We start from the raw sequence: 11,625 nt of genomic DNA, 5'->3' as shown, positions 1-11,625 counted from the left end.
GGCTCTCGACGTTTCGGCGCAAAATAAATAAAATAAAAAGTCCAACGGAACTCATCTTCCAAATTGCAGTTTCGAAGCATGTGAGAATATTCAAATTTGAGGCCGCCCCTCCAAAGGGAAGGAAGACTAGCACTAGCACGGCCCCATGAATAATAGGAGACAATAAGCATTTCAACCGGGGACCATCAAAGACCTCGACCACATCTCGAAAGAGACATCAAATACCGACGGAGAAGACCGAATTTTTTTGCCCGTGACGGTTTGTGTATCCTCCGAAGCTTAGACGATTGACCGGCTGGATGAAACCCGATACTCCAGAGTTTAGTCTCATCTCGTCATCGCCTCTTTAGAAACCTGTGGCATTATCTCGAATGCCTTGTGGCCTTTCTTCTTGATTCAAGTATCTTTGCACAATGAGAAAAGGGTTTTCACTTCAGCATATAACTCAAAAAAAAAATCTATTTCTATACCAGGTCTTCCCAATCACCAACCGAGACCCATCTTTTGATCCTCCCCGACAAAACCCCTGCCATTTCCTGCTGGCTTTCTTGGAAGAATAGCCGTGACGACTTCCCGCGTCCTCTATATGGTTGTGGTTAATAAAAGTATGTCGCCCAAAAGATGGGAAGCCCCAGCTCTTCGGCTCCAAGGAATGAATCTAGCCACAAACTAAGCTAACCAATAATCACGAGCATGTTCCAGTTCAGCTAGTGCGGTTGTTGCCACTTTACTTTGCCGCAACCGATTCAGTCCTACTCTCTCTCTGATCAGCCACCTTAAAGTGGGGCTTAGATGGATAAACAAAGACGGTAGACGCATTAACCGATGGCTGGAAACCAGCCGAATATCTTACTGAAGTCAGAGTAACTTTCGGCAGCTGCAGTGACCCTGAAGCCAGTGGCACTAACTTATAACTAAGGATGTGCTCAGACTTTGGAAGGACATAGACAGTACCATTGTGCGACCCAGATAAAACGAAGCTTTGGGAATCTGCCAGTGAGAACTTCACCTCTTGAAGGAGCTGCGTCTGGTTATGAATTTTGATGAAGTATGTGAACGGATCTCCAAGAATGCCGTAAGGAGGACATTCCAAGGTAATAGTCAAGGGGGCTAACTCCACATTCACATCGGGTAGCTTGTGTCTCGTCAGAACACTATCTTCTTGAATACAACTGACCTGCTCTCCACTTCCTGGATCCCTCCTCCATCTAAGCAACACAGTTCCCATCCCAAGTGTTGAAGAGTTTACCTGAGGAATCACCATGAAAACCTTCCTAAACTCCTCTCCCGGCACAAGAAGGCCAGAATTTGCAAGAACCTCACTTCCAGGTTTTATTGAACATGAGGTAGCAGCACAATCTTCATCCACTTCTACAGACAATGACTCCACCTGCAAAGGAACCTCTGTACAATTCTTAGCACTTAAGATTAGTATACTTGTCTCATTAAGGGGTAAGGATGTGAACTGGTTATTTTCAGAAACCGCCTTCATCTTTGAGAGTAACAGTGGGTCACGCCTGAATGGCAGCATAAAGCGATGGCTGATTAGAACTGGGTTCTTTCCTTCAATCTGCAAGCTCTTATGGACATGAATCTTCTGAGCATTGAATTCATTTCCATGAGGAGAATAGCCAAGTGATACATATAGCATGATGGGTTTTGGTCGATGCCATTTGATCTCTAATTTGCAGGACCATGTGTCTCCAATTTTAAGAAATGGGATGGAAACTAATCCAAAGGACTGTTGGATATTGTTAATTTTATCAGCTTCTTTTTGAGATTCGTCTTCCCATTCTGCTCCGGCAACACTCAGGAGCTCAACATGATGACCGTCCATGGTAGATGATTCTATTTCCCTAGGACTAAACAAGCCCCCTCCTTTTACATCAACCAAATTGATCTTCAACTCACCAGAATAGATATCATGTCCCCTAGCCACTATACTAACAGGAACCATGAAGCTCTCTCCTACTAAAGCTGCACCAGAATCACCTAAATTAAGATCGACAAGAGGCTCGGCCTCTTCAACTTGGATAACCTTCTGACCAGTGATAGCAAGAGCAGGATCCTTGGTAGGATAAGTCTCTACGCAGTCTTCAAATTTCCAGAGCGGTAAACCATCCATGGACGCAGGACTTTCAGCTCTGCAAAATATGGTGAAGTGCGGCCCAAGTTTTGCAATGACTGATATACATTCTAGCTTTCCACTTTGTTCTGGGAAAGAAAGACATGTTATATCTTCAGCAATACAAAAAGTAGAGATCAAGGTCCCAAGAAAACACTATTGACTAACTCTTAGTTAAAATATATATATATATATGTATTTGCAGTGAGTATCAAAGATCTACTTCACAAGCAATGACCTAGGAGACAAAGACCAAGATTTCTGCCATCGCAAGAATCGAAGAAACTGAAGAGACAGCGAAGAGTAATTATATTCAAAACCAGATTCTGGTTACGTGTGTACAGTCAGATCAGACATGAGAGCTAAAATGCACAACTGGGGTCAGCTAACTCAAGGATGACAAAGAATTGAAGAACTACTGCCGCTACTAGAGCTAGGTCCCTGAACTGTCAACAGAAGGAGACTAACCTGATTTAATGCCATATGTCAGCCGGAGCCATTTGTTGGTCACAAGTGATAAAGATGCAGCGATTTCTACTCGATTATTTTGCTGCCCACTAGTGATCTTTGAAGTTGATTGAGGTCTTGCAGCATTTGTGATGGTAAAGTTATACTCTGACTGGTTGAATTGGACTTCTAACTGATCAATCTCAGTAGTGAGGGGTAATTGAGATAAAAGTGAGAGTGTCATCAACGTAGATGCACCAGGCTTCACTGTTTGTTCATGGAAAGCCACTGAAGCAAGAAGCACTGATCTAAGAGGACTGACAAGGTCAATCTCTAGATGAAGGGGGTTTCCTTCTGTCACATTTAGATCGTTACTTTCTTCAACTGATCTAATTCCTGACTCTCCGCTGACCAGTTCCAAAACCTCCTTGTGAATACTTTCTCTCTCTGGAAGACTTGGAGGACCAGCTGGACCACATTCCTTGAATCCAAGAGACTGGATGTCATCAGAAGATACAGGCAGTGAAGCCATTTCTAGGGAGCTCTCTACAAAATTTTTTACCGCACCCATTTTCTTAGAGCACTCTCTCGAGTAACCTAAGGCCTCCCACAACAGTATGACCCAGCCCTCTTGTCTGTATAGTTGGGCAAAATTGTCAAAAAACTGCATTGCAGTTGTGAAGTCACCGGCCGAAAAATATTCTTTAGCAATCTCCAATCCACAAGTGGATCCCATTCTCTGAACTTTGAGGTTACCATATGATTCATAAGATTTCTTAAACAATGCAATAATTTCATAGGAATCCTGGAACCTTTTCCCTTCTGCAAGAGCATAATGTATGTACTCCTCATCGTCAATACTGCATGATCAAACGAAAATATCAAGCAGACAGAAGAACTAAAAGAACATATAATTTTAGAATTAACCTCATAATACTTACGGCTGGAAGGAAAGTCCATCTCCTTGCTCTAGTAGTCGAGAGAATTGCCCTACAAATGTGGAAGGTGCCACAGATTCAGCACGACCATCAATTTCATTTGCATTGACCAACATTGACAAGGCAATGTCTAGGGAAGACCGCTTCTTCTTCAAGTAGTGAGCTGCCAACTGGATTAGGAAGTGTAAACACAAGATCAGGAACAAGGTCAAAGAAAAAGTAACCAATTCTAATCAAGGCCATCCTCATAGATAGCAAATAACTTTGCATCGCATGGACATAGAAGCCCTAGTAATAACATCATTTTAAAGTTATCAGAAGAAGTTAGGTTTTTCAGCACATTGCACCAATGGCTAAGACAACAGATCTGCCTCAATCATGTATAGCACACTGCAAGCCAAAATTATCAAAAAAAGGTTTCCAATACACTGCGACAGTGGCCCCAAGAGTGTTGCTTCAACCATGAATAGCACACAGAAGATAAAGCTGAAAGAACAAATATTTAACAGAACTCGTGCACATCATAATATAATAGCAAAAAAAAAAGCTCTTAGTGGTCAAAAAATTATTGACTGATAAATATTCAAGCTTCCAATTCCTTATCTGTCGCCAAGTTTAAATATTGACATAAGAGGATATGCGCATTACAGAAAACCAAGATCTGATGCAGCTTAAGTGACCTGAACTGCATTTGATGGTCCATCATACAGATTAGAAAAGGGAGTTCTTCAAAATGCAAACTATCCAGAAGGGTCTGTACCTGATAGTAATAAGCAGGACGAAATTCCCACTCTGTCAAGCCTCTATCAGGATTGTCTGCAGCAACAGACGAAATGCTTTGAGTAGTCGCAGAACTTGTCTCAAGCAACTCGGCAAATACCAAGAATTGTCTGCTCATCCATTCCCAGTGAAGATATATAGCTTCTGGTGCTCCTATAAGCCTTTTGTATGAAGCATTATGATGGCGGAACCATGTGACTGCTTCTATAATCTTACCACCATGCAGTAACAAAGTTGATACCTTAAAGTGCAATTGTTCGGCAACATGTTTTATCTCAACTAACCGTTGGATCGGGGGCAATCTTGTCGAAGTTCCAATCATCTAAATGTAGAAGCAAAATGCAAAAAGAAAATTTGCGCACCAGTGTCAAAGCCCATGGGTGTAAATTAAACCTTCATAGCAACTTCAAGACATAATGTACGGAGATAAATACAAATTCTCTATATGATATCAAACACAAGCAAGAATAACTTCATCATATGCCCACATTTGTCTCCTTAAATTGACATAGATGCCTCATCTTCCTATAACATGGTCTCTCATTCATTTTCCAGATACTTGCAAATATAGGAATTGACAAAATATTTACAGGTAAATACTATTCCAAATTCAAAAAAATAAAATATGAAGAGGACTACAGCATTGAACTATACATTTCTGAACTTGGAATCACTACCAAAGGCAGAAGGGTATACCTCTCGAAGTACACGATAAGCCTCTTCATAAAACCTTAATGCTTCAACCCAATCCCTTCGGAACTCTGCATATACAGCAACCTGGCATTGCTCATTCATAAGGACTATAGTCGAAACATAAGAAAGTCAAACTAAGAACAACAAGATCATCCTCATATATGATATCCTCACACATGGTACCACACAAAATTGTCAAACACGCAAGATGCAATTCTTTTTGCCAAAACACAGGAGTTACGCAAAGCATTGAAGATTACATGGAGTATGAATTGTTCAATTTAGATATGCATCAAAGCCGAAGCAAAAATTTTGCTTCTAATAACAATCAGTATTTAATGAATGAAGAAGCATAAAAGGAGCAAAGCAAAGGAACCAATTTTTTCAGGTCCAGCATCTTTTAGCAGAAATAACTGCCATGCAATCTTCTCTATGGCCCTGCTAGCAGATAATTTCTACTTCATGAACTTAGAATCTTATCATACAGTTTTAGCTGTAAAAAAGATAAAATTACTGTGATGTCTATTACTACAAACTGGTAAGATAAGATGTTACATGAGGAATTGCAGAGTCTTGTCAAAAGATAACAATAGCAATGGTCCTTACTTTGAAGCAATAGCGTATATTTAATTCAATTGAGCTGAAGCTCTTCTTCTCGACCCGTGTTTTTATCCTTCGCCCTTCATCTCTATAATATGTATTGGCTAACTCAACAACCGTATTGGCCAATCTGCACAAAGCAGTTCTGTCAAAACTTTGATCTTCAAAATCACTCAAAGGATAAAGAAAACAGAGTCAACATGATATAGACATGCCTGTTGAGAGATTGTGTCAGTTCTAAAGCATCACTGGGAGTATAGGTAACAAGATACTTGGAATCAACCTCAGCCCGCTTACGTAGAGCAATCATTCGATCTTCATTAATTTCATCTGCACAACATAATTCAAAACCATCACAGATTAATTATTCAGAAGTTAACATACCAAATAACTTTAATCCGTGTCCCCTAGAAAACCCCTAATTGAGGATACGCTAAAAGAATGATATTTATGATGGAAGACAACAAATATGATTTATGGTCTTCATAAAAATTGTAGAAAGTATAAAACAACGTCCCAAAAGAGATTCTTTGGAAGATTCTCAAAAAGCAAGGAGTACATCTCACCTTTCTCTAAGTAATAATGGACATATATGATGGTGATGACACCCAAGTTAAAATGTACAGGGAAGACAGAAGGCATTCATATAAGCACAGGGTTACACCAAAGCTCAACTCTAAGTCTATTTTTACCCCCATAATGGACGACTTGACAAGACATTTGCAAGATGATATACCGTAGGGGACAATTGGCTTTAGAAACCCTTTTCAGTCTTCATTCTCATCAATTTTCATGGTCATTTTCCATTTTCTTGAAAATTTATTAGGTAAATGAAAATGAAAATGTCACAAAAAGAAAATCACGAAAAGACATTTGGCTACATCTTTTCATTTTATCTTTTTTGGCTACATCTTCTTTTCATTTTATTTTTTTAATTTCGATTTGACCAAGTAAGAATTAATAATTCACAATTATCGTATTTAATTTAGAAAAAAAATCTTGGAAATCAATTGTGTTTAAGTCTCCAATAGTACTTGTCTAGAGGGTTTGACTAGGCCTTGTATGCATGTAGCCTTCCTTTATCTAATAGCTTAAGATTTTGGATTGAAATTCTAACATGATATTAAAACCAAACTTCAGTTGTTCACGCCTTATTATAATTCATGAGATTCGTATGTCTCACTCTCTATTTGTCAATTCGATTAGTGGTTCTTACTCCAATTTGGGCATAAGAAGTGGTGTTAAAGTATCATGCATTGGTGGTCTACGAAGTTCGACTAGGCCTCATACACATCTAGTCTCTCTCTATTATTAACTTAAGTTTTGAGTTCCAAATTCTAACAGTTACATAATTAACCCCCTTGCTCCTCTTTTTCCTTTTCTTTAAATGGGTTTTCAAGGAAGCTTCAAGAAAACTCATAGAAGCTCATAACAAGTATCCCAAATTCAACAGAGCTTTGCAACGAGACAGAGGAGAAATGTTATGCTGAAACATGCTACACATTAGCCCCCAAAAGCTTATCAGCTGTTGAAGAAGTGGGGTCACAACGATAGACTTCTCTTGAAACATACTGCTGAATTCTATGAGCTTATTAAGGTATTGAGAGAGAGAGAGAGAGAGAGCAATGACACAACAAGTGGAAACCCCGGTACGAACTGGGGGGCACTTGTGCGAAGAAGAAAATGTAGTGAATAGATTAGAGAAAAAGGAGCTCTGCACTTTGAGGAAGATTTCATGTATTTCCATTTGAAACAGAAGTTTTGAGAACCACAAAATGGCGTTTCCATTCTTGAAGCCGCAAAATTGGAATATTAGCTCTCCTTTTTTTGGTTTGAAAAATTCCCAAAGATGACCAAACACATTTTTCTTGCCCTTCTTCTTTCATTCTTGAACAAGAATGAAAACTGGAAATTGGAGAATTCTCTAAAGAAAAGGGCCTCAGTATATACTTTTTGTGCATTATGTCGTGGTTTGACAGGTGAAACCCAAACAGGAGTGAGCAACAAACTAAACCTTTAGAAGGAAGTGGGCTTTTGTCGAAGTTGGTCAAAGACAAAATATATGACACGTAAGTTCAGCTAACGTAAAAGTTTCAAAGATGCTTTTGTGCATATTGGAGACCAAGAAGTCCCATGGAGCGAAGACTTCCAATATATTGATTTTAATTAGCAAAAGGTAAGAGAAATTAACGGAGATCTCACCCATCATGAACAAGCATGATGGATGACATGGAGAAGTGTGTCTGATATTTTGAGCAACCTTGGAATGCCCCTTAAGCTTAAGGAAGAATTCAAAAAAATGGCATAAGGCCAGCAATGAAATGTGGGTGGTTAAGCATCGACAAATACACAAAATGGGTGTTTGAATATGAGAATATTTCACATGTTTTCAGGCACACAAGAAAGATAAGATAATGAATTAATTAATTTGACGAAAAGTACGTGTTACTCCAAGTGAGGATAAAAATGAGATAAGGTCAAGATTGAAATGATTTGGTCACGTCATTCGAAAACCTTCATATCTGAAGTGAGGAGTTGGTGATCAGGGGATGGAGACTAGGGTCAAAAGGGGCAGGAGAAGGTCGAAAAATACATACAAAGAGACGATAAGGAAAGATTTGGAACACCTAGACCTTACCCAAAACTTAATACGGAATTGAGCCGAATAACATCAGTATCGGAAGGTCGATTTTATTATTGTTACTTCTACGGAATTCCACAATTAATAAGGAGAGAACTTGCCATATGTTCATGAGTCAAGTGGTTGATGCCAGCTATCCGAAGATACTAATTAAAAGTTTCACTAGTGAGAGTGTCTTGACTTTCATAGCAGGACCACATTAAAAGTGCCACTTAACATAACAAAGTAAAGCAGACTTCAAAACTGAGGCTTCTATTAATGAAAAACCATAAGATTTACACTTTCAACATAAACTAAGAGAATGCCATACCCAACATTTAGTTTCTTGCACTACTCTCTGTATGAATGAATCAGAAGTCGACCCTTCTTATTTTCTAAAACATACAAACATAAATAGTCGTTCCCTGAAAAAAAGCATGGCAAAAAAGAAAAGGGCATGGGCTACGTACCTGCAGAAGAAGATTGCACAACAATGACCACCAGTTTGACGTTCCGCGGCCGAGCTGCAGCTCTAAAATCAGACAGGCAATTTATGAGTAGAGCCACAATTTGGTGAGTGCAGCATTGCCAAACTAAAAAATAAGTTGACATTTAGAATGTCTACTAATGACAGCGGGAATGGAATAAGTTCTTGCGATTGTGATCAAGTTATGAGGCAATCAACTCCTATTCCTGATTCATCGGTCAACATAATTCTCTTTTCGGACTCCCTAAAAGATTAATGATGAATGTTCGGTGTAATTCTCGCAAAACCGAAGCGAATTTCGAAATCCGGAAGGCCACAGACATGAACTTAACGAAAGAAATATCATTTCCACCCGATCGGCGTATATCTATTCATATAATCTGCAGAAACCGTCGATGCAGAGTCGCAATTACGAACTAAAATCCGAACGATCGCCACTCCACGTCATTCACGCCGCGCGCAACCGAATCAGAACTCGCAAGAGATGATCAGGGCTCTTACTTGAGTCCCTCGAGCTCGGAGCACACCTGGAGCCACTGCGCGGGGTCGCCGGACACGCGGTCGGCGGCGAACATGGCCGCGACCACGGCCGGAACCCTAGTCCGGTGCTTGAGCAGCCAGTCCCGCCGGAGGATCCCGCCGGGGGGGTGGTCGCCGGAAGCGGCGGGGTCCTTGGCCTTCCTGGCCAGGACGACCTGGACCTTGGAGAAGTCGGGGAGGGCGAGGACGTTCATCGGCGGCTGCAGGGAGTGGAGGTGGCCGGAGATGGCCGGGTGGTGGTCGGAGCAACCGACGAGGGCGGCGAGCGCCACCGGCGGCGTGCGGAGCTCCTCCGGGTACTCCTCCATCGGGATCCGATCCGCAATGCGGCGAGATCTGCGCGTTCCAGGCGCAGAGAGAGAGAGAGAGAATGGAAGAAGGGAATATGTTATTGCTTGCGTAAACTATGAGAGCAATATATATATATATATATTATATATATATATATTCATTTTTCGACAGAAAATTATAATATATATTATTTTTAATGGACTTTATTTTGCATTTTCTTTAAATTCTTTTTGAAGTAAAGAGGACATTGAATTTTCAAGGCATCGCGATCATTTTTCTCCCCTCTCTAACTATTTTGAATTGGTTATTTCATAAGCTTTTTCTTCTTTTTTTTTTTTTTTTTTTATCATGCAGAAAATTTATATATTAACCCTCGTGTACAACTGGAGCATGTGCAATTTTGCCAGTTATCAATCGCATTAAGTTAAAGTCATGAATGCCGATATTATGTACAAAATTTGTCGCTCTTACAAAAGTCTAATTTAGATCGGTAATCAAGCAATGTGGTATAGCTGATCACACCCTTATCCTCCTCTCATCTCTTAGCTCACAGTCTTTATTAGTCTGTCCTCCTAAAAATATTACCATCTTCCAACTTTTTGGTAATAAATTTATTGCATTAAATGTCTTAAAAATGGCCCCCAAAAAAAGAAAAATAAAATAAAATGCCTCAATTTAAATCGAAAAGGAGAAACAAAAATAAGGATCGTGTGTGATCACTATAGTTAGTCGATCTACAATAGCCACCACTAAGTGTGTGCATCAATCTCGATCCAACCTGAGAACTAAATTGAACAAGACCAAACCGACTAATTCGGGGTAATTCTCGGAAGGATCGATTCAATTCCCAATTCCAAAAATTTGAAATCAAGAAAAAAATCAATTCAATTCACACTTCCACGTAAAAAAAATAGGATCATCCAAACCGAATCGATGGACCAACTAAGATTTCTTAATTTGTTTTGAAAGAAATCCTAATTAGTAAATTATTTTTTTCTTTTAATGTTGAAAAACTCTCACTTATACGGAATAAAAGACCCCCCACCAAAACACCAAGTTTGGGATCAATCCTAAAATCAGACCAAACCTATTAAAGTCCAGGACTGGTGGGCCTCCAAATTCCACAAATTGAGACTCGATTATGCCCAATTTGATTCCAAGGTGATAACTAAAGGTGCACATGATAAAATCCCTGAAACATAAATTGATTTCTAGCAAAAAAATTTAAAAGCCGTTTGAGAAGTTAAAAATTTTTGGGGGACAAAGGACTTTTGTGAAAAAAAAAAATTATTAAAAGAAAAAATAAAAAAATGAAAAAATGAAAACCGGCAAAGAAGCGGCGGCATCCGTGGCGGCGGCGACTCCGGCGACCTCCGGCGACCCGGATCTGGGCCGGCGAGGTCGCGCGGCGTGTCGGGACCTCCGGCGACCCGGATCAGGTCACGGGAGGCGGAGTGCGGTCGCGCGACCTCTGCGCGTCGCCGGAGGTCGCGCAGCCAAATCTGTTCGCCGGAGGTCGCGCGACCTCGGCGACGATCCGCGACCGAGATCTCGGGTCGCGCGAGGTCGCTTCGACCTCAGGCGACCAAATCCGGTTGCACAGAGGTCGCGCTTGGCGGTCGCGCGGAGGTCGCGCGACCTCCGCGACCCAGTTTGGTCGCGCGAGGACTGCGACCTCAGGCGACTGCGACCTCCGGGCGGCGGCAACTCCGGCGTCTGGAGAAGATGAACGGTGCTCATACGAGGGCACGCACCTGGGAAAAACAAAAATTCGTGAGGACAAATTTGGAAAAAATAAGCAGTGATCCTCGAGCATGCTGAGAATGCCCAAGGCAGCCCCTGAGGCTGCCTTGGGCTTTCAGCCTCCCAAGTTTTTGCTTTCCCATAAGGGACTTCGAAAGCTGGTTCCCAAACACCAATTTTGGCCTAAAGGCCTTTAGACCCCTAAAGATCCTTGGCAAAGTGGTTGCCAAACGCAGCCTAAATGTGTTTGAGAAATAGAAAAATCAAATTGCGGAATCAAATCGCGTTACCAAAAAGATTTCTATTTCAAACAGAGAAACAGAAAAATAAAGAAGACGTGCCCTAATCCACCCTAAAATCA

General features: G+C 40.8%; 1 protein-coding gene across 1 annotated transcript; it reads right to left on the bottom strand.

Moving 5' to 3' along the window:
- Positions 1–33: 33 nt before the first annotated feature.
- On the bottom strand, positions 34–9,614 carry LOC104419556 (trafficking protein particle complex subunit 11). Its single transcript, XM_010031253.3, has 9 exons — positions 9,192–9,614; positions 8,674–8,735; positions 5,799–5,913; positions 5,590–5,713; positions 4,987–5,067; positions 4,271–4,612; positions 3,514–3,680; positions 2,594–3,432; positions 34–2,214 (listed from the first exon to the last, which is right to left on the bottom strand). Exons 1-9 carry the CDS (start codon positions 9,536–9,538, stop codon positions 728–730), a joined length of 3,564 nt encoding a protein of 1,187 aa, XP_010029555.2. The 5' UTR covers positions 9,539–9,614; the 3' UTR covers positions 34–727.
- Between the last annotated feature and the right edge of the window lie 2,011 nt (positions 9,615–11,625).

Source organism: Eucalyptus grandis, chromosome 9 (genome assembly GCF_016545825.1).
Source record: "Eucalyptus grandis isolate ANBG69807.140 chromosome 9, ASM1654582v1, whole genome shotgun sequence".
NCBI classification, from domain to species: Eukaryota; Viridiplantae; Streptophyta; class Magnoliopsida; order Myrtales; family Myrtaceae; genus Eucalyptus; species Eucalyptus grandis.
This window is presented reverse-complemented; position numbering and strand designations above follow the sequence as displayed.

Bases quoted from the DNA above. Each gene is read 5' to 3' on its own strand.
- LOC104419556 (XM_010031253.3), bottom strand. From the start codon at position 9,538: ATGGAGGAGTACCCGGAGGAGCTCCGCACGCCGCCGGTGGCGCTCGCC. The intron at 3,681-4,270 runs GTACAGACCCTT...TTCCTAATCCAG, and splicing joins GTCCTGCTTATTACTATCAG to TTGGCAGCTCACTACTTGAA. The intron at 2,215-2,593 runs GTTAGTCTCCTT...TTTCTTTCCCAG, and splicing joins GACATATGGCATTAAATCAG to AACAAAGTGGAAAGCTAGAA.